The sequence below is a fragment of the Bos indicus x Bos taurus genome, chromosome 6 (assembly GCF_003369695.1).
Source record: "Bos indicus x Bos taurus breed Angus x Brahman F1 hybrid chromosome 6, Bos_hybrid_MaternalHap_v2.0, whole genome shotgun sequence".
In the NCBI taxonomy this organism is placed as follows: Eukaryota; Metazoa; Chordata; class Mammalia; order Artiodactyla; family Bovidae; genus Bos; species Bos indicus x Bos taurus.
The window spans coordinates 98,958,672-98,983,478 of record NC_040081.1 but is presented as its reverse complement, the minus strand read 5'-3'; the positions used below and the strand labels follow the sequence as shown (position 1 = coordinate 98,983,478).

At 43.6% G+C, this 24,807-nt stretch overlaps 1 protein-coding gene across 1 annotated transcript in view; it reads right to left on the bottom strand.

The window, feature by feature from the left end:
• CDS1 (CDP-diacylglycerol synthase 1) overlaps positions 1–14,751 on the bottom strand; it is an 81,215-nt gene extending 66,464 nt beyond the window's left edge. Inside the window, exon 1 of the mRNA XM_027544937.1 lies at positions 14,167–14,751. Coding sequence (XP_027400738.1) covers positions 14,167–14,286 — 120 coding nt within the window. The 5' untranslated portion in view covers positions 14,287–14,751. The remainder of the gene's footprint in view (positions 1–14,166) is intronic.
• Positions 14,752–24,807: the final 10,056 nt, after the last annotated feature.

Below are 24,807 nucleotides of genomic sequence, written 5' to 3'. Positions count from 1 at the left end.
ACCCAAACCCATGTCCATTGAGTCAGTGATGCCATTCAACCATCTCATCCTCTGTCGTCCCCTTCTCCTCTTGCCCCCAACCCCTCCCAGCATCAGAGTCTTTTCCAATGAGTCAACTCTTCGTATGAGGTGGCCAAAGTATTGGAGTTTCAGCTTCAACATCAGTCCTTCCAATGAACACCCAGGACTGATCTCCTTTAGGATGGACTGGTTGGATCTCCTTGCAGTCCAAGGGACTCTCAACACCACAGTTCAAAAGCATCAGTTCTTTGGCGCTCAGCTTTCTTTATAGTCCAACTCTCACATCCATACATGACCACTGGTAGCAATCTTCATTAAAGAGTGCTACACACATAAATGCTTTGGGAGAGTGGTTTACAAAGGGGGAAACTGGGGGGAAAGCGGCTGAAATGGGTGAGAAGGAAGAGGATATTCACAGCGGGTTAATACAAGCAGGAGGAACACTGAGCAGAATGTTGGGCCAGAAGTTGATCCTAAGAATGAAAGTATATAGGGAGATTCTAAATGTTTAGGAAATCTCCAACCAAACTCAGCCCTCATTAGCACCAAAGCTGTGGCAAATTTCATCACCCTTTCCAACTGTTTCTTTACCCATAAAAACTGGAAACATAAAAACCCAAAACTGGAAATAGTTAATGCCAAGGACTCGGGTCAGTCAGTGAAATAGTAAGCTATTATTATTATTCATACTATCAAATCGAATTCCTCATTAAGTGGCTTACCAAATAAAATGGGTACCAAATAAAATGCCTTGGGTAGCATTATCAATAATCATAAAGGAATAATAAGCTTTTGATTACTAACTATAAATTTTTTATCAAATAATTACAAAATTAAATGTGACATTATACCAAACATGACAAAGCAAATGCCGTGTTCCCACTGTAACCCTGAGAGTCAGTTGGCCTCAGAGCAGATTAAACAAATAGCTGTTGACTAGTAAACCACCAGGCAGGACATCTTCTGCAAACTTCAGGAACCTGCTGTTAGCCTGATGTGCCAGCAGGTTTTCAACATCTGAAACAATGTGGAACAATGTGGATCAAGATATTTGAAAAAAAAAAAAAATCCCAGAAAGTCCCAACAAGGAAAACTTGAATTTGCGGCATACTCACAACTGTGTTTGGGCTTCCCTGGTATCTCAGTTGGTAAAGAATTTGCCTGCAATGTAGGAGACCCAGGTTTGATCCCTGAGAGGGGAAGATCCCCTGGAGAAGGGAATGGCAACTCACTCCAGTGTTCTTGCCTGGGAAGTCAAGGCAAGACTTATTTCTTTGCTCTGCTACTCTTTTTTTCTCTGTCAATAACCCAGAGTGTTGGAAGCGTGGTGTGAGTGGTCATGGAGATGGTGACTAATGGCTCCATAAGGCATATCACCAGGTTGTAGAAAGAGTACCACACTAGGAATTGGGAGTTTCAAGTACACTCGTCACTCAGTACCTGGTGGGGATGGGGGCTGGAGGGTGGGGATTAGTTTCAGGACCTTCTAAGATACAAAAATCAGAGAAGGTACAGTATTTGTATACAATCTATATACATCCTTTCATACACTTTACATCATCTCTAGACTATAAAACCTAATACAATGTAAACAGTTTTAAGTACAATGTAAACAATTGTGTGTGTGCTTAGTTACTCAGTTGTATCCGACTCTTTGCTGCCGGGGACCAGCCCCGGCTGATCCAGGGTATTCGAAGGAGAGACGGCGTAGGCGAAGATCAGGAGACAATTGCTTAATTAAATGTTAATTAAGGATATAAAGAGTAATAGAATGAGGATAGCTCAGTAAAATTCAGTGAAGAAAAGAGGCTGAAATAAGGATAGCTCAGTGAGGAAATTCAGTGGAGAAAAGAGGCTGAATAATTCAGCCAGAAGGTAAGAGAAAGAACGACATGGTGAGACCAAGTTTCGGTGAACAAGGCCCACACTTTATTTTCCAAAGTAGTTTTTATACCTTAAGTTATGCATAGAGGATAATGGGGGAAGGGGTAGAGTCTTGCAGCAAGCCAGGCTTTCTTCCTGCAAACTTATCATATGCAAAAGCTTAGGTGATTTGCATCATCTTCTGGCCCGGAGGCCTGTTAACATTTTAAGACCTTTTCTTCAGAAAACTTATTTTTCTCTAAAGGTGGTTGGTCAGGAGCCACCCTCCAAAAGCATTAGATAAAGTTGCATTCCTACAGCGCAAAGGTGTGGTGGGCTATAACAAGAAAAAGAATTAACTCAAGGGTCCCAGGTTACAAACATTAAAGCTACTACTTACACCAATTATATTAATCAATACACTGCCAGGGACACAGCAGGTAAGGGATATGGAAACTTAGCAGCAAACATTGGCCCAACAAGTGAAAATCCCTTCACCAATACAATTTCTAATCAATCTTTTAACTACTCAAAAGAATCTGTGTTTAGACAGTTTAGAACATCTCCTGCCTCTCACAGTTGGGAGGCTCTGAACAATTACATGTGGCCGGAAAAACCTATTCAGGCAGGCTAGAGGATTTCCAAAGGAGTTTGTAGGTTAAACACTGTCACACCCAGGAATTATTAACTGGAGCTGTAAGCTAACTCTTTTTTCAGAGAGGTAGTGGGGGACAGCCCCCCGTAAAGTCAGAGGTGTAGGTGAAAGCACAAAGCAGAAAGTAGGCAGACTCTGGTTTTGGGGGTATATGCTAGAGAATTTCCAGGGGGACTCCTGAAGCTCGATCCCGCCTTTGCGTGTGCCGAGCCTCCTTCCTCATGACCTTTGTCATGGGCGGAGTTCCTCACGCTGGCTCCCGGCAGTGATAGAATTCCAGTTGAGCTATTCCAGATCCTGAAAAGTGCTGCACTCAATATGCAATATGCACTCAATATGCAATATGCCAGCTCCCGGCACTTTGCGACCCATTGGACTGTAGCCTGCCAGGCTCCTCTGTCCATGGGATTTTCCAGGCAAGAACACTGGAGTAGGTCGCCATTTCCTTCTCCAGGGGATCTTCCCAACCTAGGGATCGAACCCACATCTCCTGTATTGGCAGGCGGATTCTTTATCCACTGAGCCATCGGGAAGCATCTTGCCAACAGTTGTGGTTTGGCTGCTCAGTCGTGTCCGACTCTTTGTGACCCCGAGGACTGTAGCCCGCCAGGCTCCTCTGTCCAGGGGACTTCCCCGGCAAGAACACCGGAGTGGGTTGCCATTTCCTTCTCCAGGGGATCTTCCCCTCTCAGGGATTGAACCTGGGTCTCCTACATTGCAGGCAGATTCTTTACCAACTGAGACAGCAGGGAAGCCCAAACACAGTTGTGAGTATGCCGCAAATTCAAGTTTTCCTTGTTGGGACTTTCTGGGATTTTTTTTTTTTTTTTCAAATATCTTGATCCACAGTTGGTTGAATCCATGGCCTCACAACACACAGATACGAGGGCTGACTGTCCTAATTCCACCCCTACTCTTAACTAGCAAGGACAAAAGGCAAAACACTTGACCCTAAAGAAACTCAGCCTCTGGTTTCCTTAAAAAATAAAAGTATTGCACTTTCCAACAAACTGCCTCAGAGTCCACTTGGTAATAAAAGTGACGTGCCCCAAACCTCTGCAGTAGTTCATAAGCTTTGTGAGAAGAGGAAATATTACTGGCTTCACTTTTGACTCCCTAGAGGTTGGCAGAGGACCCTGCACAGCGGCTGGCACTTACTATGTAAATACGTGTTGAATGAACTGAGTCTGTAAACTTATGCTAACATTTAAGATTAAAATAGTTCTCAACCATTCTTGCTAGGTGAATAATTTTGGCCATTTCACCCTCCTTGGGACCACCTTTTAGCACTCGTGAAATGAGGGCTTCTGACTATGAAGGGCTATGGGCTATTCTTTTGCAAATATAAAAAGACAATGAAAGTATTTCTGGTAAATGATGAATGGAAGTTGAAATAAAGTTTCTTTCTTACCCTGAAAATCTCCTTCCTACAGTGAAACGAACTTCAAAAGTACTTACAAATGTCGATTTATTTATACTTCACATTACCTTATAGGTAAGTAAATAATCACATCCTTCTTGTAAGTGAAAAAATTAAGGCTCACAAAGATTGAGTAGAGTGCTCCAAGTTTACTCAGCTCGAAGCAATGTAGCCAGGAGGCAGAAAGAAAATTTAAATGACAATTTTTCCACAAACTATCTGCAGATCCAGTGTAATCCCAGTCATCTCAATTGGCTTTTATTTTGTGTGGAAATAAAAAGACTCTAAAATTTATATGAAAATGCAAAAGGACCTTAAGAAGAGCCAGAACCACCTGCAGATAAAAACAAAACTGAAAGACTTATACTGTTTTCAAAAGTTATTATAAACTTTTGAAACTGTAACTGTGATATTGGCACAAAAACTGATCAATGGAATAGAAGAAAGGGTCTAGAAATTAATCCACACTTATATGGCCAATTGACTTCAACAGAGTTGAAAGGTAATTCAATGTACAATGCTGGAATAATTAGATAATTATATAAAAGGAAGGAAGGAAGGTAAAACTTTGATCCATACTTCACACTACTTACAAAAATTAATTCAAAATAGATCAGACATTTACATAAAGCTATACAATTCAACAAACTCTTTGGGACCTGAGGTTAGGCAAAGACTTAAATATGACAACAAAAAAGTAGGATTCATAAAAGAAAAACTGATAAACAAAACCACTTCAAAATTAAAATGTTCTGCTTTTCAAAAGACACTGTTAAGAGAAAGAGAAAACAGCTATAGACTGGGAAAAGATATTTGCAGGAGAGTATGTGTGCTCAGTCATGTCCAACTCTTTGCAACCCCATGGACTGTAGCCCAAGAGGCTCCTCTGTCCATGGAATTTTCCAGGCAAGAATACTGGAATGGGTTTCCATTTCCTACTCCAGAGGATCTTCCTAACCCAGGGATCGAACCCGTGTCTCCTGTGTCTCCTGCATTGCATTGGCAGGCAGATTCTTTACCACTAGCACCACCTGGGAAGACCTGATATTTGCAAATCACATGTCAAATAAGGGTCTTGCATTCAGAATATATCAAGAATTCCCAACATTCAATAAGAAAACAATTGATGTAGTCAAAATACACAGGCAAAGCTTTATTTGCCCAGACATGTCACTGAAGGCAATAATACACTGATGGTGAATTGGCACATGAAGAAACGCTCAACATCTTAGTTATCAGGGAGTTAAATGAAAGTCCCTCAGTTACGTCTGACTCTTTGTGACCTATGGACTATATAGTCCATGGAATTCTCCAGGCCAGAATCTGGAGGGGGTAGCCTTTCCCTTCTCCAGGAGATCTTCCCAACCCAGGGATCGAAACCAGGTCTCCCGTATCACAGGCAGATTCTTACCAGCTGAGCCACAAGGGAAGCCCAAGAATACTGGTGTGAGTAGCCTATCCCCTCTCCAGTGGATCTTCCCAACGCAGGAATTGAACCAGGGTCTCCTGCATTGCAGGTGGATTCTTTACCAACTGAGCTATCAGGGAAGTTATTAGGGAAAGGCAAATCAAAACCGCAATATGAGACTATGACACCACTTCTAACATAGCTAAAAAATAAAAATTGAACATACCAAGTCTCAGAGAAGATGTATTGAAACTGGGCCTCCCATATACTGCTGGTGGGAATGTGTACAATTCTGGAAAAGAGTTTGGCAGTTTCTTAAAAAGTTAAATACATGTCCATCCTATGACCCAGTCATTTCAATCCCAGGTATCTGCCCAAAGAAATGAAAGCATACGTTCACACAAAGACTGTACACAGTGTTCATGGCAGCTTTCTTTGTAATAGCTCCAACTGGAAACAACTCAAATGTTGCAAAGGACAAACTGGGCTACATCCATACAATGGAAAACTACTCGGCAACAGAAACGAACTACTGATGTATGCGACAATACGGGTGGATGTCAAAAAAATTATGCTGAGTAAAAAGAAGCCAGACAAAATGTACGTATGATATGTGTACGTACACATATATGTGGGTATATGCATACATGTATGTATTGAATTCTATTTACATAAAATTCTGGAAAATACACGTTCATCTATAGTGGCAGAAAGCAGATCAGTAATTACTGTGCTCAGTTGTGTCTGACTCTTTGTGACCCTATGGACTGCAGCCTGCCAGGCTCCTGTGTCCATGGGACTGCCCCAGCAAGATTACTAGAATGGGTTGCCATTTCCTCCTCCAGGGGATCTTCTGACCCAGGGATCGAACCCATGTCTCCTACCTCTCCTGGACTGGGAGGTGGATCCTTACCACTGAGCCACCAGGGAAGCCCAATCAGTGATTATCAAAAGGTAAAAGGGGAATACAAAAGGGCAGGAGCAAACTTTTAGTGGTGACGTGTTTGTTCACTATCTTTATTGCAGTGATAAATTCATAGGCGTATGCATATGTCAGACTGCACAGTGTAATAAGTACAGTCACTTTAGTGTATGTCACATAGGTCACGGGGACTCCTGAAGAGTACACAGGAGCCCATGGTCAGGGAAAGAGAAGTGAACTGCTTCTCAACGCTGGGGACTGAAAAGGCAGGAAGAAAACCATTCAAGATGATGGCTTCAAAGAAGTCTCTAAACTAATGAAAGTAAGTAGCAGTTTAGAATGCAACAAAGGATAATGCATTAAATCAATCACAATTCCCACTCCTCTTACATCTAGTCCCCTAAAAAGTGAGTCAGATGACCTGTGTCAGCTTCTCCACTCCACTACAGGTCCCTTGAGGTTCACACTGATTCCTGTACCTGCTGCTGCTGCTAAGTCATTTCAGTTGTGTCCAACTCTTTGCAACTCTATGGACTGTCCGTGGCTTCTCCAGGCAAGAATACTGGAGTAGGTTGCCATTTCATTCTACAGAGGATTCCTGTACCTAGCATTAAAACTGCAAACAAGCATATGGAAAGCCTCAAGTGACATAGAGTTCTGTGCCTAAAAGGATGGAAGCCTTTTAAAAATCTTGAATTTTATGGGGGTTTTAATGAAGGGTTTTAATAAACAGTTTTGGGGCTTCCCTGGTGGTTCAGTAGTAAAGAATCACCTGCCTGTGCAGGAGATGCGGGTTCAGTCCCTGGGCTGGGAAGATCCCCCAGAGAAGAGAATGGCTACCCACTCCAGTATTCTTGCCTGGGAAATCCCATGCACAGAGGAGCCTGGTGGGCTACAGTTCATAGGGTTGCAAAGACTTGGAACCGACTTAGTGACTAAACAACAAACAGCTCTTACTTGAAAGAACAGTAGTTTGTATTCCTGATTTCAGCATTTTCTCTCAGTCTCTTCACTGTTTCCAGTGCTAAGTCTCTCCAGTAATGTCCAGCTCTTTACCCCATGGACTGTAGCCTGCCATGCTCCTCTCTCCATAGGATTTTTCAGGCAAGAATACTGGAGTGGGTTTCCATTTCCTTCTCCAGGGAATCTTCCCTCCCCAGGGATCGAATGGGGGTCTCCTGCACTGCAGGCAGATTCTTTACCAACTGAACCACCACAGAAGCCCTTTCTTATTCTCAGCTATTAAATGGGAAATATTCCTAACCCATACAGTTAGGGAGCAAATAAAGTTACGATGCAAAATTACTGTTTTCTCTAAATCACTCTAAAAGCATCAGCGATCATGACTACTGCTGCTTTGCTGTTGTTCAACAACACAGAATCGTGTCCGACTCTTTGTGACCCCACACGTTGCAGCACACCAGGTTCTCCTGCCCTTCACTATCTCCTGGAATTTGCTCAAATTCATGTCCACTGAGCTGGTGACGCTATCTAACCATCTCATCCTCTGCTGCTATCTTTCCCAGCATCAGGGTCTTTTCCAATGAGCCAGCTCTTCACATCAAGTGGCCAAAGTATTGCTACTACCGCTACTGAGTTAGGAACTATGATAATGCAGTACAAAACCAATGTGTGTCATTTTAATTCAACTGAATCTTCACTGAGTTTGATGATTCCGCAGGTGGCCTCTTTATCATCTGACATTACACTCTCTAAAACAACATTCCAACAGTGTCCCAGTCAGAGCGGAGTTCTAGTTCCAGCTCTGCACCTGTTTGAGGTCACTTTGGGTAATAATAACAAACACAGTCTATGGCAAGTTTATTATTTAAAAACACACACACATGCACATATATACACATATGTATGAACTAAATTTTTTCTAAGATCTCTTGAAGCTCCGCAGTTCTCAGACCGTACTTTATTGGGAAAATTTAAAGCATCAAACACTGATTTCCCCCTTCTGTTTTTCAAAATGTTTCTGTATCTAACCTCGATTCCTTCTTTCCTTTCCCCGAATACCCCAATTATCTGTATTCTCCACACTATGTCTGCTTTCTTTCTCCTAGGGACGGCCCACCCTCATCAGCATCTTCACTCCCACTTGACTTCTTTATATAAATACTTGTCTTTCCTTGTTTGAAAAAAGAAATTTTTACTCAATCCTCCAGTCCTTTCTAGCTACTATTCTGTGCTCCTTTCACTGGCACTTTCTACAATTACTACCAATTTTTACGTCTCACATTCCTCGGCCTAATCCTCAGCTTCTATGAAGGTCTTTGGCTAAATCCCATGTTCTCCACCTCTTCCTCATTTCTAAATACGAATGACAATATCTTCTAAGCAAAACCTCCTCCTTTAGCTCTCAGGATCTCTCTATCTTGGCGTCTTCCTTACATCTCCACCCCTACTGTAAACATGCCCCATCCTAATCAAAAGTCTCTGTTGTTCAGTCACTAAGTCCTGTCCAACTCTTTGCAACCTCCATGGACGCCAGGCTTCCCTGTCCTTCACTATCTCCTGGAGCTTGCTCAAACCCATGTCCATTGAGTCGGTGATACCACCCAACCATCTTATTCTCTGTTGTCCCCATCTCCTCCAACAGCATCAGGGTCTTTTCCAATGAATCAGCTCATGACATCAGGTGGCTAAATTATTGGAGCTTTGTCATCAGTCCTCTAGATTTGACCATTCAGTTCCATTCCCACCACCACCCGGAGCCACTCCCCTACTTTAGAGAATGCCATACCTGCCCCACTCAACTCACCCATCTCCCACATCACCTGCAAAAAGCCTGCAAAACTGCCCAATCATTTTTGCTTTTTTCTTAAGTTGTGGACCAAAATGTGTCTCCAGCGGGCTCTTTTATTAGTCTTACCCTTGTCTAGGGTCCCATCACCATCATCTAAAATATGCTTCCTGTCTCTCAACCCCTACTCCTCCACTCTTCCTAGACTTAGGACGTGACCTCATTATTTCATACATACAGCATTTGCAATACACGCCTATTTGGTTTCTCTGTGGCAGTTCTCTCCCCCTTCCAACACTTTCTCCAGACTGCTGCTAGAATGACAGGCTAATGCCTCTGCAAAAACTTCTCAGTGGCTTCCAGGAGTCCACAGAAGAAAGCTTACCTCCCTCACAAGACCCTTAAACTCCTAACCCCTCCTTGCAAACTATAGTTTATACTCCAGGACTATCAAACTAAGCTCAGTTCACTGTGCCTAGAATGCTGATTCAAGAAACAGTTCCACACACCCTTTGCCTAGAATGCCTTTCCCTAACACCTGTCTACCTAGCAAGTCTCCAGGCATCTTTTAATTCCAAACACAACCCTCATCTCTTTCAAGCCTTTCCTGTTGTCTCCATATAGTGTCCAGCTATGCTCTCTCTGCTAAGAGCGAAGTAAAGAAGCCTTGTTCTGACATCTATTAAGTCTAATTATGTGTGTCTCCTGGGGAAGTTCCTTGAGGGAGTGGTCTTGTTATCTCTTAAGTATTATTCCAGCATTTAGCAACAGGGAACATTTTCACTTGCTAATGCCCTGGAGCACAGAGCTTTCTTTCCGAATAAGTCTCCAGGTCCTGAAGGAAGAGAAGGTCATGTTAATAGCACCACTATAAAAAGACTACAAAGTGGCATGGGAGGGTACAATAGTAGCAGAATACAACACACTTCGTGTACTTCTTTCATTAATTTCATTAAGTGTTTTCACCTTTACTGTAACTTGACTAGAGAAGGCACTTAGAAGAGTTTATTTTTTTGTTGTTGTTGGTTTTATCATGTTAAATGTTCTTTTATTTTCCCATTTCTCAAAGAAATGCCTTTAATTTCACAAGATCTAATGTCATACCTCCGTTATTCTCTGGTAAAGAGCTGAGACCAGAAATATCCTTTTGTGTGTGCACACATAAACACATACACACAATTCAAGTCTTTGGTAAAACCACAGTTGAAAATATGTCTGTTTAATTACACAATGTCCCATACATAAAACCCTCGAAGATGTATTTCTCTTTGAATTCAGAGCAAGGGAGGCGAGGTGATCTTTGCTTATTAACTTTAATTTTTTCAGTTTCCTCATTTTTAAGTATTATAATTGGAGGATATTAGAAGAGTTTAAATGAACCAAATATTAACCAGCCTCTGATGTGCAGGCTGATTTTATAATGGCCCTTAACCTGGAAATTCAGGTGCATTCAAATATACACCCTGATAAGAAAGTAGGAAGAGAGGACAGAGTTCAATGACTCAGAGCTTGCCAAGTCAAAAGTTCCTTGAGATAAGCTCTAAAAGAATGCAATATTTTGGACGTGGTTTGAAAAATGCTCATCCTTGATGATTTAGAAATCTTAACAGAACTGGTTACACATGGCACCATCTAGTCTTAGAAAAGAGAATCCAGCTAAGTATGTATTAATGACCTAGAGCCAGACATCCTGGAATGTGAAGTCAAGTGGGCCTTAGAAAGCATCACTATGAACAAAGCTAGTGGAGGTGATGGAATTCCAGTTGAGCTATTCCAAATCCTGAAAGATGATGCTGTGAAAGTGCTGCACTCAATATGCCAGAAAATTTGGAAAACTCAGCAGTGGCCACAGGACTGGAAAAGGTCAGTTTTCATTCCAATCCCAAAGAAAGGCTATGCCAAAGAATGCTCAAACTACTGCACAATTGCACTCATCTCACACGCTAGTAAAGTAATGCTCAAAATTCTCCAAGCCAGGCTTCAGCAATACATGAACCATGAACTTCCTGATGTGCAAGCTGGTTTTAGAAAAGGCAGAGGAACCAGAGATCAAATTGCTAACATCCGCTGGATCATGGAAAAAGCAAGAGAGTTCCAGAAAAACATCTATTTCTGCTTTATTGACTATGCCAAAGCCTTTGACTGTGTGGATCACAATAAACTGTGGAAAATTCTGAAAGAGATGGGAATACCAGATCACCTGATCTGCCTCTTGAGAAATCTGTATGCAGGTCAGGAAGCAACAGTTAGAACTGGACATGGAACAACAGACTGGTTCCAAATAGGAAAAGGAGTATGTCAAGGCTGTATATTGTCACCCTGAGAAACGCTGGACTGGAAGAAACACAAGCTGGAGTCAAGACTGCCGGGAGAAATATCAATAACCTCAGATATGCAGATGACACCACCCTTATGGCAGAAAGTGAAGAGGAACTCAAAAGCCTCTTGATGAAAGTGAAAGTGCAGAGTGAAAAAATTGGCTTAAAGCTCAACATTAAGAAAACAAAGATCATGGCATCTGGTCCCATCGCTTCATGGGAAATAGATGGGGAAACAGAGAAACAGTGTCAGACTTTATTTTTCTGGGCTCCAAAATCACTGCAGATGGTGACTGCAGCCATGAAATTAAAAGACGCTTACTCCTTGGAAGGAAAGTTATGACCAACCTAGACAGCATATTCAAAAGCAGAGACATTACTTTGCCAACAAAGGTCCGTCTAGTCAAGGCTATGGTTTTTCCAGTGGTCATGTATGGATGTGAAAGTTGGACTGTGAAGAAGGCTGAGCGCCGAAGAATTGATGCTTTTGAATTGTGCTGCTGGAGAAGACTCTTGAGAGTCCCTTGGACTGCAAGGAGATCCAACCAGTCCATTCTGAAGGAGATCAGCCCTGGGATTTCTTTGGAAGGAATGATGCTAAAGCTGAAACTTCAGTACTTTGGCCACCTCATGCAAAGAGTTGACTCATTGGAAAAGACTCTGATGCTGGGAGGGATTGGGGACAAGAAGAGAAGGGGATGACAGAGGATGAGATGGCTGGATGGCATCACTGACTCAATGGACATGAGTCTCAGTGAACTCCAGGAGTTGGTGATGCACAGGGAGGCCTGGCGTGCTGCGATTCACCGGGTCGCAAAGAGTCGGACACAACTGAGCGACTGATCTGATCTGATCTGATGTATTAATGAAAACTAAGAGAAACATAGAACATATTTTGTGTGCATTGTGATCATACATATTCACAAGTTTGTAAATTTACGGATAAATTAAGGTTGACAATAAAACATAACAGTGCAGCACTTATAAATAAATATGCAGTGTTAACCCACTCACAGATAGCTAGGGACAACAGTTCTAATGGCTCCAATCAAACCAGAGTAGTTTTCATGTTAAATGTAGTATTAGGGTATTAAGAAACTAATTACTTCAAAAGTTATTTTATGGGTCGCTTCCTTGAACATGTTTTTTTTTTTTAAAAGCTTGTTATTTTCTCCCAGTTAAGGAAGTGATCCTGGGGAAGCTGGTATTTCCTTGGTTCTAAACTATACCAGTGCTAAAGCAAAACAAACCCCAACCTCATTAATTCTATTTTTGGTCTAGTTTCCAAGGCAGTTTTCACAAAAACTATTCTCAGCCCACTGTTTTCAGCTTTGTAACATCAACCTTCAGTAGCCAGAAACTGTTACACTTTGTGTAATCCCTTGACACACAAGTTCTATCATAGATCACTTTATTCCACCTGCCTCTCAAGGGTAAAGGGGAAAAAAAGGCTCTGTCTTCCCATTGATTTTAAAGTTTTTTTCTTAAAATCACTGTTGTGAGATGTGTTCCCACCTAAGTTTTATAACCTTGGTTACCTCAAGTTCATCAGCATCAAATTTCTGGTGGAACCCTCCCCAAATTGGAACTGTGAGTCTCAGTTGTGTCCAACTCTTTGCCACCCTATGGACGCATGTAGCCTCTATCCATGGAATTCTCCAGGCAAGAATACTGGAGTCGGTGGCCATTCCCTTCTCCAGGGGATCTTCCCAACTCAGGGATTGAACCTGGGTCCCCTGCATTGCAGGCAGATTCTTTACCATCTGAGCCACCAGGGAAACCCTTCTCAGCAACTGTACAAACAAGAAAAAAGGGAATCGGGAAGAGTTTCTAGTTCCAAGAGGCCACTGACCTGACCTTGAGCAATCTACTTCACTTCTGTAATACAAACTGCAGTACCTGCATTCAAAAAAGAATGCTTCCGGAACTAGCTTCCGTGCTTTGAGTTTCTAAGATAAAATGGAATTTAATAGAAGATTTTATGAAACAATCTTATTGTCCGGCCCAATTTCCTAAACGGTCAAGGATAAAAAAAATTGTAAAACTGGATTCCCCTCCTGCCCAAATTTCTACTTGCACCACTGTATTACCAAATAAGCTGAAGTCTGTCTCTCTCCAACTTTTTAAAAACCATACTAGCATTATATCTATTTATTCTTCAAGGTGAAGTAAAGGCAATCTGTAGAGATGGAAATTTTAAAAGTCCTTATGAATTCAATCAGGTCAGATGAAATCCACTGGTAGAAGTGCATTCTCTGCCGCGGACTCAAAAGAAGCTGGAGGGTCACAATGTGGTCAAGTGTAGGAGACTCTCAAACCTCTGAAATCTATGATTCTGAGAAAAGACAGAGGAAACAAAAGTCCTGATGGGGGAGCGCGAGAAGCCAAGCGTCAGGGTCCGATGACAGGTTAGAAGGGAAGGTGCGTGTCTTAAGTTTACTCCTAACTCTCCCGAGAAGAGGTGTGAGGCGCGGCTACTAGAGACGCTGCGAACTCTTAGGGTGGGAGGGACCATCCCGGTTCTAGCGTCGGCCCCAGACCCCGGGGAGGAGGGACTGGAATTGCAGAAAGTAAACTGGAGTCAAGTTGAATCCTGCAGCCATCCCGGGAGCGGCCGCGGTCACCCCGAGAAGCGCACCGTCGCTGGAGTCCGGCTCCCACTGAATTTAGCCGGGCCGGAGCGCGGCGCGGCCAGGAGCTTCACCTGACATTCCGCGGGGCCCCACCCTCGCTCCCTCCCTCCCAGGTGTCCCGGCCCCATCGGGACGCAGCCCGGGGCGCGGGGGCTGCGCCTCTCGGGCTCCACTTACTTTGTCACTGGTGCTCTCGGTTTCGTGGTCGCCGCCGGCCGCCTCTCCCTCGCGGGGTGGCGACGCCGCCTCTCCCCCGGGGCCGGGGCCGCCGCCTCCCCGGTGCCTGAGTTCCCACATCTCCGGCTCCCGCGCAGCCGGGCCGGTCTCCTCCAGCGCCCCCAAAATCCGAGCTTGCGCGCGAGGTCTCGAAGTCTGGCCGAGCTGCGGCCACTCACACGCCTCCCCACCCCGCACCCCACCTGGAGGCGCCGCTGCCGCCGCCGCCGCGCCGGGTCACCCCCAAAACGGCATCAACGAGCGAGCGCTCGTGGCCGCCTCCAGCGAGCGCGGCGCCGGGGGCCGGCTCGGGGAGCCCGGCCCGAGCGGAGAAGGCGGGGCCGCGGCGGAGGGCGGCCGCTGGTTGCCAGGTGCGCGTCCCCACGCGGAGGCCCAGGTGGGAGAAGGAGAAAGGACCGGGAGGGCAGGAGCAAGCCTGACCTGCTTTAGCGCTCCGCCGGGGTGCCCGCCGCCCGGGCCCTGCCACTCCCCGCCCCGCCCCCCGGACTCGAGTCAGCCGCTCCAGGCCCCCTACACCTTTCTCCGGGTTCCTGCCTCCTGCAGCCAGGTCACGCGCCGCAGGCCCCACCCCGCCCCGCCCCTCTGCGCTGCACTGCGGTTCCCACAGCCCCGCCTCCCTCGCCGGGGTGACGTCATGGGTCCCGACCCGAGGCTCCGCCCCGGCCTCCTGCGAGCGCGCAGGTGGTGTGGCTCGGAGGCAAGGTGCCGGCTGGAGCGCGCGGGAGGAGCAGGGAGGTGGAGGAGGGTCGAGCTGCTCGCTCGAAAGTGAGGGCTGAGAACTTGTGGACTCGCCCCGGAGCCACTGGGAGGGCCGGAAGAACTCCTCGAGGGCCGCCAGGTCAGTATTGACCGCGCTCGGCCCCTACCCTTTCTCCGGGCTCTCCGCAGCTTGACACACCTCGGCGTTCAAACCTCAGAGGTTCGGGAGGTCCAGAAGCAGAAACCTGTGGGGCAGGATGAACCGGACGACTTGGAGGCATTCTGCCCGGTGTCATCACCTGCAAAAATGGGAGATGCGTTGGCCTCACTGGGAGTCCTGGGATGAGTTGGCCAGTTTCAACTACATGCCCGAACTGCTTCTCCAAGGACTTCGAGCATTGAAATCTCTCAAAAAATTCACTGCCTAGGGCCTGGAGAGGGAACCAGGACTCTGAGATGCCCCCAGGTGTGGTTGCCAACCAGCTAATCTCTAAGCAGTCATGGACCTTGAGCTGCTAAAGTTGGAACAGGAAGGGCACAAGATCCGCCTTAATTCCGTTCCAAATCCTGTTAGAAGGTGATTAGTTTTCTTGACACGTATGTACCACCTGGTCATTACTGACAAGCTGACACATGGGACGAGGGGTAGGGAGGAGACAGGCCATCACACAAACAGGACAGCGTTTAGTAGAACACACTTATAGAAATAAATCAACAATATAAATCTCTCAAGGTCATTACCGACCCATTGAAAACAAGTAATGTGGTTCTGAAAACTGAATAACAAGCAGAAATAAAAAGTCAAAGTAGGACGCACTGAAAACCAGGGCACAAAGACATTATTTTCCATCATCAAATAGATCTTTAAAGCTCTGAGTTCAGATTGGGTCGTCATATTTTCAAAGGGATAGAGAGGAAAATCAGTCTTCTGGGAAGAGCAAAAATGACAAAAGATATGAGAAAATAAGTCCTTTGAGTCACAGTCATGGCGTGGTTATCCTTAAAGAACGGACGACTATAGGGTGACTCGTTTAATCCATTGTTCTTCATTTCTTTGGAGAACCAGAGATGAAGCACTGCCTGATTCTCAGGAACATAAAGTTGAAGAGACTGATGAAGGCAGTGATGGAGTCTCCCATCGGAGGTCTTGTTTAGAAGCCTGAGTTCTAGCTCCACCAATGCCACTAATTGGGTGTGGCCTTGGATAAGTCATTAAGCCTCAGTGTCCCCAACTATAAAGTGGATAGTTGGGAGGATGGCCTTTTGTGGTCCTTTCCAGCTTACAAATGATTCTGCAACTAAAGCCTCTCTTCAATAGACGCCAGTCCTTCCTTGCTCCCGTGGCTCAAGAATAGGGGACCTGATATGGCACTCAAATGGTTTCCTCCTTCCCCTAATCAACCCAAGAGCAATTGAAAACATTTATTTATTTTTGGCTGTGCTGGGTCTTCGTTGCCATGCACGGGCTTTCTCTAGTTGCGGTGAGCAGAAGCTACTCTGTGGAGAACTGGCTTCTCATTGCAGTGGCTTCTTTTGTTGCAGCTTGTGGGTTCTAGAGCACAAGCTTAGTAGTTGCGGTGCTCAGGTTTAGTTGCCCTGCAGCATGCGGAATCTTTTCAGACTGGGGATCAAACCTATGTCCCCTGCATTGGCAGATGCATTCTTAACCACTGGACCGCCAGGGAAGTCCCTGCAAGAGCTCCTTTGACTTTGTTCTGCCTTTGCTGCGGGAGGGGGGAAAAAAATGATGAGAAAGGCAGCGAGAAAAGTGCCAGGAGGGAACAATAGCGGACAGGAGCACATGCCAGAAGAAATAGTGGTCCCAGACCAGGAAATGTGGGCCCAGATATTTAGACTGCCAAAGGAAATGGCAACCCATTCCAGTGTTCTTGCCTGGAAAACCCCATGAACAGAGGAGCCTGGTGGGCCACAGTCCATGGGGTCACAAAGAGTTGGGCATGACTGAACGACTGAGGACAGAGTAGGTTACTACTTTATCTCGCCCTTCCTTAAATTCTACTTCCTGTGTTTCAGCACAAATGGTCATTTCTTTCTGTCTTCAGTATACTTATTGCTACTCATTGAGAGCTTACATTGAACCAAGACAGCAGGAACGACTTTCTATTCATCCTCACAGCCCAATCCCTTGCAAGAGTGCTGGTCCCCACCCTCATGCAGTCAACTCTTTTGTGGAAGAAGTGAGTGAAGAAATGAATGAATAGCAGAGGTACAGCATAACCAGGGAAAGATATATAGTATTTGCATTTTTTAAATAAAAAGTCTGTATTAGCCTTAGAAAGGTATTCACATGTCTTTGTTTTTCACTTGATATGAAAAAGATTGATTTTAAAATGTATTAAAAGGTGGTTATAGTAATGACTAGTACATTTTATTTTAGGTGTATTATGGTATAGTCAACCACACGGGCCTTACTGAGCCCTATGGTGTCAGACTTCCTCAATGTCTTTACTTTTTCATTTTTATCTTTCATTTTCCTTCATTCAGGGAGCTTACCTTCTCAAAGTTTATTACACTTAATGTTCTATGGTACAAATTCTGGCATGTAAATGTTTCTAAGGTCTCACCTGTTGGTTTTACAAGAGTTTAATCTGCTAAAGGGCATTATGTAAACTCCAAGCATAGAGCCTAATCACAGGAGACACTAGGCCAATGTTTCTTGGTGGATTTATAGATTTTCTAGTATGTTGAAATGATTTATAACTTTGAGTGAGGCATTTGCTAGAGGGGGAAGAGAGAGTGCTAACTATTTATATGATTTTTATTAGATTTTTTTTTTAACCTTCTCCTTTGCCCAAAAGATGAAGGGATCCCTTATCACCCTCTTCCCTGAGTACCCAGAATGTTCCCAGACTGGTAAACATTCCCCTCTTGTGTGGGAATTTGAGCTGCTTTCCACATCAGAGGCACAGAGGCGCCCGACTGGAATGTCCCCGGCTTGCCAGTGTAAGAAGAAATCCTCCTCAGCCAAGGTTTCTGGTTGCTTGGACACCCGCACCATAGCTTTTGTCGCTTGATCTGTCCGTCTTTCTCTGTTGCCCTCTGTCAATTCAGTCTGTAAATCAGAGGTAGAAATTTATTTATTTTTAGCTTTTTAGTTTTATATTGGAGTACGGCCAGTTAACAATGCTGCAACAGTTTTGAGTACACAGCAAAGCGACTCAGCCATACATATGCATGGATTAATAATCTATCAGTGAAGTGTTAGTTGATTAGTTGTATCCAACTCTTTGCAACCCCATGGACTGTAGCCCACCAGGCTCCTCTGTCCATGAGATTTCCCAGGCAAGAATACTGGAATGGGTTGCCATTCCCTTGTCCAGGGAATCTTCCTAACCCAGGGATTGAACCCAGGTCTCCAGCATTGCAGGCAGATTCTTTACCATCTGAGCCACCAATGAAAGTGAAAGTCACTTAGTCATGTCTGACTCCTTGCGGCCCCATGGACTCTATAGTCCATGGAATTCTCCAGGCCAGAATACTGTAGTGGGTAGCCATTCCATTCTCCAGGGGATCTTCCCAACCCAGGGATCAAACCCAGGTCTCCCACATTGCAGGCAGATTCTTTCCCAGCTGAGCCACCAGGGAAGCTCAAGAATAGTGTAGTGGGTAGACTCAGGAATCAAACTAGGGTCTCCTGCATTGTAGGCAGATTCTTTTCCAGCTAAGCTACCAGGAAAGCCCCTCTGAGCCACCAGGGAAACTCCAAATACCTATCAGAGATAGAAATGTATGATTTCAGGCAACCAGAGAAACATTTTGTGGTAAATTATTGAAGGACAATTTATGTGTACATCCTTATTTTCAATGAAACTGCAAAGGAAAATAACAGTGTACCATCAATTACATCTGATTATCACAGGACCAAGTACAGCTGTATAGAAAGAAGCAAATTTTATGTATAGGCAACCCTAGTTTCGGGTCTTCCCTGATGGCTTAGCAATAAAGGATCTGCCTGCAATGCAGGAGCCAAAGGAGACACAGGTTTGATCCCTGGATCAGGAGGATCCCCTGGAGGAGGTCATAGCAGCCCACTTCCAGTATCCTTGCCTGGAGAATCCCATGGACAGAAGAGTCTGGTGGGCTACAGTCATCAGTCAAGTAACTTAATTCTGACGTGCCTCAGTGTCCTCATCTATAAAATGAAGATAATAAGGGTGATAATATTTTCCTCCCAGCATTCTTATGAAGATTAAACTGGTTAATATACGTAAAGACATAGAACAGTGCTTGGTCCGAATGAAGCACTCTACAGGTGTTACCTATTATTGCCATTTATATGATTAAAAGCTGTGTTTCTTGAGGAAAGCAATATTCGGCTTTTAAACTCACTAAAACTGCAACACCCCAGAGGACTTTGAAGAAAAAGGGATATGTTGGCCTTGCTTTGGTAAGGTGGGTACAAATTATGAAATGGGGTAGGGCAACTTTGCAAATAAGTGCAAGGAAATCATCAGTCTGTCAAATTAATTAATTTTTGTTACAGTAAGACTAATGAAATTGGCATTTCCTATTATTAACTGGAACCAATTTACTACCATGTAATTTGCATATGTATTATGACTGAAGAATTCCTTCCATTTCTAGTTTCTCCACTGAATCATAGTAACTGAGCAAAGTATATTTTGGTGCTTTAACTCCTTTGTAAAACAGGCAGTATATTCCTTCTATGACTTTGTAAATTACATTCTAAACAGTGGGTGTGTGTGTGCTTTTGATACAGCATGATCCAACTATTTTTTAATTGTTGAACATGGCTGGATTTGGGCTTCCCAGGTGGTGCTAGTGGTAAAGAACATGCCTGCCAATGCAGAAGACAAAAGAGAGGCTGGTTCAATCCCTAGGTGGAGAAGATTCCCTGGAGAAGGCAATGGTAACCCACTCCAGTATTCTTCCCTGGAGAATCCCATGGATAGAGGAGCCTGGTGGGCTACAGTCCATAGGGTTGCAAAGAGCATCACGACTGAAGAGACTTAGCATGCATAGTTGGATTTATATCCTTTTTGGAAATGGTCATTTAGAGAAGTGGAAGACATTGGTAACTGTCCTTAGAAAAGCTAAATCAATGATTTGCTGCAAATTGTATCAATTGTCTCTGCTCAATTAATTGCTGAAATCCAGAAGTATCAGTCAAGGTTCTTAGATGCAAGTCTGGCTGACTTAGGAAGACAAAGAATTTATTGAGGGATAATGAGGAGCTCACAGAACTCTTTGGAAAGCTGGAGGACCCAGAATAGAAAACTGGGAGGAATAAAGGATGCCAAGCAGCAGCCAGGACCATAGTCAAAGCCACACCAGCCACCTATGGCCAACATTGCTAGACCCACTGGGGCAAACCAGCAGAGCCTGCACCATCGCTGTGGGGGCACTCGCCACTGGGTCCCATTGTTACCATAGCTGACCCTTTCCACTTGTGTTTTACTTACAAACTCTTGTTTATTTAAATTTTACAATAGGAATCATTTCCTTATAATATGCAATAATAGCCATAAGATCTCTTCGTGAAAAAAGACTAATCAGAGAAATAAAAGCTATGCAATTCCCGTTTGTTGCAAGCCATATCAAATACTGTATCTCCTTTAAGAAACTCTTGTAATTTATATGTTAACTGCTCTGAAATCATAGTGTGTCTTATAGTCAATAAGAATAATAAGTAATTAGAAAACATTGTTTTATATTTTAATCAGCCACAGTATTTTTCTTAGCAGTACATAAAATAATGGTGAATTTTTAAAATGATGGCTTAAGTGAGTCAATAAAGTACAACACTTTACAGATTGACTCTTGTTGGTTAAGAAGATCACATATCTTGGATTTTTCCAGATCCTCCCAAATTGCATGCGTTTCTTTTTCAGTAAAGAGTATTTATCAAACATATAACCATGTATAATAATGGTTTTAATATTTTATTTTTATTGTATTTATTTATTTTTGGCTGGGCTGTGTGGCATGTGGGATCTTAGCTCCCGGAGCAGGGATCACACCTGTGCCACCTGCATTAGAAGCATGGGTTCATAACCACTGGGCCACCAGAGAAGTCCCCTGATAATGGTTTTAAACATCTAAAAAATATTTTCCATGTCTTTATGTTCTCATAGCAAAAAACAAAAAGATACATTTTGCTAGACTTTATAATTTTTGGTTTAGAAAATATCATCAGCAAGCATGTTTCAGAATTATTTCATTCAGTTCAGTTCAGTCACTTGGTCATGCCTCACTCTTTGCGACCCCATGGACTGCAGTATGCCAGGCTTCCCTGTCCATCACCAACTCCTGGAGCTTACTCAAATTCATGTCCATCGAGTCATGAGTCATGAGTCATGATGCCACCAGAGCATCTATTTTATTCCAGCATATTACAAAAGACTTCTAAAATTAGATGTGTTTTTAGTACCACCTACTGTCTGTCTACTGGTTCCAAATCAGGAAAGGAGTACATCAAGGCTGTGTTTTGTCACCCTGCTTATTTAACTAATATGCAGAGTACATCATGTGAAATGCCGGGCTAGATGAAGCACAAGCTGGAATCAAGATTGCCAGGAGAAATATCAGTAACCTCAGATATGCAGATGACACCACCCTTATGGCAGAAAGCAAAGAGGAACTGATGAGTCTCTTGATGAAAGTGAAAGAGGAGAGTGAAAAAGTTGGCTTAAAGCTCAACATCAGAAAACTAAAATCATGGCATTTGGGCCCATGACTTCATGGCAAATAGATGGGAAACAATGGAAACAGTGAGAGATTTTAGTTCTTTGGGCTCCAAAATCACTGCAGGTGGTGATTGTAGCCATGAAATTAAAAGATACTTGTTCCTTGGAAGAAAACCTATGACCAATCTAGACAACATATTAAAAAGCAGAGACATTACTTTGTCAACAAAGGTCCATCTAGTCAAAGCTATGGTTTTTCCAATAGTCATGTGTGGATGTGAGAGTTAGACTATCAAGAAAGCTGAGTGCCAAAGAACTGATGCTTTTGAACCAGTCCATCCTAAAGGAAATCAGTCCTGGGTGTTCATTGGAAGGACTGATGTTGAAGCTGAAACTCCAATACTTTGGCCACCTTATGCGAAGAACTGACTCATTTGAAAAGACCCTGATGCTGGGGAAGATTGAAAGCAGGAGGAGAAGGGGACAACAGAGGATGAGGTGGTTGGATGGCATCACCAACTCGATGGACATGAGTTTGAGTAAGCTCTGGAAGTTGGTGATGGACAGGGAAGCTTGGCGTGCTACAGTCCATGGGGTCGCAAAGAGCTGGACAAGACTGAGCGACTGAACTCAGCTGAACTGTCTGTTGACCCTCTTTTCTCACATTTTGATTTACAAAAAATATTTTTATCATATATTAAGAGATTTAATTGATTTGCTTCCCAAATTAATAGCCTAAATTATTATGGAAATTAAATCAGTCTCATCCATCCTCTTAACAACAATAATTAATGCCTTGATCATTTAGTATCATTTTCTGTATTTAACTGGGGTGGGTTGATGTATGGGAGTGGGAAGGGGCTGTGGCCTTCACTGTGCCCTCCAGGCAGTTGAGAACAGCCTAGAGTAGGAAATTGATTAGAGTATCTTTGGGTGCACCAGAAGAGGGTGTTAACCTAATATGCTTAAGTAGGACCTGTGTTTCTGCTTTTCTCAATAAACCTGGCTTCAGCAACACACCACTCAGATTACTGTACTGCCTTGTTTAGGGAACAAATGCCAAAATGCCTTACTAACTGATTCCGCCAAGATATTTCCAGTCTCTTTGAGGAGGAGTTAGTGGTGCAATGAAAACATTTTATGCAAGGACACTGAGATTTTTATAAGGAAAGACTTTCAATTACCTTACTTGCCAAGCAAATTTAGACAGCCTGGTCATTTGGCACACTTGTCAGGAGAATGAATGAATAGTATCACTCTGTGTAAATATGGATTAAATAAATTATTGAAAACTATACAATCATTAACATACATTAGCAAAGAAGTTTATATGTGTGACAAAACACCAAGAAAATTAATATACCAATGTCAGGAAAAACTGACAAAGCTTCAGAAATGAGCAAGTCTCTGGCTGTCCTTGTAATAGGTATTTGGTGTTACCTAGCGGTCCTGCTGAGGATTATCTGATACTAAACAGGGATGTACCTTGGACTGTTGTCTTAGGTCAGGCCGCCATGGCAAAAAGTACCACATAGAGAGGGTGACTTACAGACAAGAGAAATTTACTTCTAGCAGTTTTGGAGGCTGGAAGTCCAAGATAGGGTGCCAGCATGGTCAAGTTCTTGTGAGCACCCTCTTTCATGCTGTAGACTGCTGACGTCTCCTTGAATCCTCACACAGGAAAGAGTAGAGAGAAAAAACCAGCCCTAGCATGACTCTTACAAGGTCACTAATCCAATTCATAAGGGCTCCACCCTCCTGACAACATCTCATTCTAATTACCTCCCAAAGGCCTCACTTCCTAATACCATCACACTGAGGGTAGAGGTTCAGTATATGAATTTGTGTGTTGAAGGGACACACAGTCATTCAGTCTATAGAAACTGTCTTTGATCCAATTAAGCTATTTTACAACTCTGTAGGGATGAAAGTTAATTCATGGAAAACTAATAACCATACCCATGGTTCTTGTTCATGGAAAATCTAAGTGAATTTTGTTTGATAGAGTAGTCCAACTCTAACTGATGTCTGGTGGCTAGACGCTTAGGGAAGTCAAGTGATGTAGTTCCAGTCCAAACCCAAGGGCTTGAGAACCTGGCGAGTCAGTGGTGTAAATCCCCATCTAAGTAGGAAGGCCCAAGCACTAGGGGTGTGGATGACCAAGGGCAGGAGATGGCTGTCCTAGCTCAAGCAAGGGAACAAACTCACTCATCCTCCACTATTTTTCCTATTGGATGGTGCCTACCCACACCGATGAGGGCAATCTTCTTTACAGATTGAAATGCCAATCTCTTCTGGAAACACCCTCACAGACACACTGAGAAATAATGTTTACCAGCTGTCTGGGCATTCCTTAGCCCAGTTAAGTTGCCACTTAAAATTAACCATCACAGTGGTACAGCCAGGACCCGACCAAGGTCTCACTCTTAATGGAAAAGTTTGTTAGGACTACTTCTGTTTTCTCCTGCGGTCCATCTTCAGCTACCTGCTACTCAGGTAGTCTCCTTAGCCTTGCCTTGTAGCATCTTTACCTCCGCATCATCACCGTCTTGATCCCTTCACCTCTCTTTCTTTTTATGCAGTACAATTTAGCTGTGTCTCAGTTGTCTCAGTGGTATTTCCTACTCCCACTGTTTAAAATATGAAAATCCTTTATCCTGAAGATGACAAGCAAAAGATGCTCCAATTATCAACTGTCATCCTCCTAGGAAAGGTGGGTTGGAAGTGTGTGTATGAGGCAGGAGGGTAATTTTAAATAATAACTAATTTTGGTTTTCTATCAGATATGTATTTGGAAATTAATTTTGGAATTGGGTTCAATCCCTGGTCAGGGAACTAAGATTCCCACATTCCTTGGGACAACTAAGCCTGCGTGCTCTAGAGCCTATTTGCCACAACTAAGACCGAACAGAGGCAAATAAACTAAGTAATTTAAAAAAGAAATAAAACTGGTTTTGTTTTTCAAGGATTTTTACTTCTCCTTTCCTGGTTTTTGGTAGGCTGCTCAGTGCTGTGGTGATTGACTGGATATGAAGGATGATAGAAACGGATGTGTCAAGGATGACAAGGTTTTAACAGTGCGGATGACAAGAGAATGGTTGTCTTTGCAAAAGCAGGGAGATTGGGAAAAGCAACTACTTCCTCCATAACCCTAATGGATATTAGTAGTAGGTGGGAAATGAGAATTTTATTTTGGACATGTACATTTTGAGAT